This window comes from Rhagoletis zephyria, unplaced genomic scaffold, assembly GCF_001687245.7.
Source record: "Rhagoletis zephyria isolate East Lansing unplaced genomic scaffold, Rhagoletis_zephyria_1.1 Rzeph_scaffold_38601, whole genome shotgun sequence".
Lineage (NCBI taxonomy): Eukaryota > Metazoa > Arthropoda > Insecta > Diptera > Tephritidae > Rhagoletis > Rhagoletis zephyria.
In genome coordinates this window covers 205-3,007 of record NW_016195656.1, presented here as the reverse complement: position 1 = coordinate 3,007, position 2,803 = coordinate 205, and the positions used below count along the sequence as shown (strand labels likewise).

At 57.0% G+C, this 2,803-nt stretch overlaps 1 protein-coding gene across 1 annotated transcript; it reads left to right on the top strand.

The window, feature by feature from the left end:
* Positions 1-69: 69 nt before the first annotated feature.
* LOC108354719 (protein stoned-B-like) lies at positions 70-2,207 on the top strand (the record flags this gene model as incomplete). The annotated part of the gene is made up of 6 exons (XM_017605895.1): positions 70-521; positions 605-839; positions 907-1,157; positions 1,294-1,509; positions 1,576-1,711; positions 1,786-2,207. Coding segments are annotated over 6 exons (1,712 nt in total), but the record flags the coding sequence as incomplete, so codon positions are not given.
* Between the last annotated feature and the right edge of the window lie 596 nt (positions 2,208-2,803).

The following is a 2,803-nucleotide window of genomic DNA, read 5'->3' as shown; positions in this document are numbered from 1 at the left end:
GCGGCGGCGGCGGTGAAGAGGAGTGGCCGACCGCCTTTGGCGAGGCCGCCTCAAAATCTCGAACCGGAGGCGGCGGCGGCGACTCACCCGCCTCCCCACAGACGCCCCTCTACGATGAGGACACCTCACAGCCGCTGGAGGAGTTCCCGGCGCGGTACACCGGCGACGGCTGGGAGATGATGCTCCGCCACCCGGCGAAGAAGAAGCTAACGGCCAATCGCTACTGGAAGAAGGTCTGGGTGCGCTTCATCCCCGAGGGCTGCATCCTGCAGCTGTTCAATAAGCGTGAGGACGTGCAGCCCTTCCAGGAGCTGCCCCTGCAGGCCAGTTACTCGCTGTCGGAGGTGTGCGCCCAGCAGTACGACCAGTACGGGAAGATCTTCACCATCAAGGTGCAGTACATCTTCTACCGGGAGCGGGTGGGAGTGCGGCCGGGGCAGATTGCCAAGGTGATGCAAGGGCAGATCCAGTCGATGGGCGACTTTGCGCGGCTCGGAATGCCGGTGGAGCACGCGCCGCAGGTGAGCGAACTGCTCAAGATTGGCAGCCTCGACTGGGCGGAGGTGAAGCAGCTGGTGACGGCGGTGGAGGAGGCGNCCCCCAGGTGAGCGAACTCCTCAAGATTGGCAGCCTCGACTGGGCGGAGGTGAAGCAGCTGGTGACGGCGGTGGAGGAGGCGATGTTCCGCCTGGCGGTGCACCGCGACCGGGCGCTCACCTACCGCACCGAGGAGATCCAGTGCGTCGTCCAGGATGAGCTGTACGTGGAGCAGTCGAAGATTGGCGTCATCGAGAAGCAGCTGGCCAGGGTGCGCGTCTTCTTTCTCGCCTTTCTCAACGGTGAGTGGTCTGAAAGATTTAAAAATGGCGTGTTTTTTTATTGTGTTTACCCGTTCTCCTCCGCCAGGCATCCCCGCCATCGAGGTGGGCGTCAACGACCTTCGCCGGCAGGGCAAGGAGGTGGTCGGCCGGCATGACATTCTGCCCGTCGTCACCGAGGAGTGGATTCGCGTGGAGGCGCCCGAGTTTCACGCCTGCGTCCAGTCGGAGGTCTTCGAGCAGTCGCAGGTGGTGAAGCTGATTCCCCCGGACGCCTGTCACTTTGAGCTGATGCGCTTTCGGATTCGGCCGCCGAAGAACCGGGAGCTGCCGCTGCAGGTGAGCGCCTACATGAACATCACCGCCTCGAAGATGGAGCTGAAGTGCGACATTCTGGTGCCGGGCTGCATCAGTCGCAAGCACGGGCAGATTCCCTGCGAGGAGANCGCCGAAGAACCGGGAGCTGCCGCTGCAGGTGAGCGCCTACATGAACATCACCGCCTCGAAGATGGAGCTGAAGTGCGACATTCTGGTGCCGGGCTGCATCAGTCGCAAGCACGGGCAGATTCCCTGCGAGGAGATTGCCATTCGCTTTCACATACCGGAGTGCTGGATCTACTTCTTTCGCGTGGAGAAGCACTTTCGCATGGGCGCCGTGCACTCCACCAACCGGCGATCGGGCAAGCTGAAGGTAAGTGGTGTTATTAGGGGAAGGCTTTTAAATGTCGGTTCTGATTCTAATGATCATACTTTTCAGGGCTTTGACCGCTTCCTCGGCACGGCGGCCAACCCGGAGCCGCAGCTGATCGAGGTGACGGCCGGCCAGGCAAAGTACGAGCACGCATATCACTCTATCGTCTGGCGCATTCCTCGACTACCCAAGGATGGACAAGGTAAGCCATTAAAGAAGGTGGTGCACTTTGTTTTTGCAATTAATTTTTTAACTTTCTTCTTCTTCCACCCCCAGGAGCTTACACGCAGCAGTTCATGATTGTCCGCCTGCCGCTCTCCTCCTTTGACCGCATTCCCGAGACCTTCTACGACTACGTGCACGTGGAGTTTCACATGCCCTCCACCACCGTCTCCCACACGACGCTCAGATCGATCTCGATAGCGGCCGGCGGCGGGGAGAATCCGCCGGAGAAGTTTGTCCGCTACAATGCCAAGTACGAGTACAAGATTGCCCTCAGCATCACCTACGACGACAGCAAACCGGAGCCGGAGTACGTGGCCGCCGTGGCGCTCAACAATGGCTCGGTGAAGAGCAGTTCGGGGGGAGGAGGTGGTGGAACTTCGGAGACTGCTGGACAGAGCAGTGAAGATGAGGATGAGGCGGTGGTTGAGGCGGGGGCGGGGGCGGTGGCCGCAGCTGTGGAGGTCGCCGAGTAGAAGTGTGCAAATGATGAAACCGATACAGCAATACTCTCTCTCTCTCTTCTCTCTCCGTTTTTCCTTAGCAATACACAACAACCACAAGTCATTGACCAGTTGATCTGGCCCAGATGCTGATCCTGCAGAGATGTGTCCCCTGTCGAATTGATCAATTCGTCAATCCGAACTTTTTCTTCTTCTTCTAGTCCCGTCTTTTCGCCTCAAGTCTGTTGACGAAGCATTCCTCTCTTTTCCTCTCTCTCTCTCTCTCCTTCATCATCTTTTTCTCTGGTTCTTCAAGACGCCCACTGAATTAGCACACTGATCTCTCTCTCTCTACTTAACCAAACTACCTTTGAATTCCTTCTCGTCTTCTTCGCTTGTGACCTTTGCCAACTTCTTTCTCTTTCCTCTACCCACATTTCGCTCTCTCTCTCTCTTTCACCACAACCAAACACACACTCTCTTTAGCCCCCCTCTCTGGGCAGATGTTTTTGTCTTGTCTAAAGTTGTTAGCTAAATTACCTATCATACCTGCTACTGCTACATATGCAATACTATGAGATTATCAATAAAAAGATGAAGTGTACTGCTACTACTACTGCTACTACTGT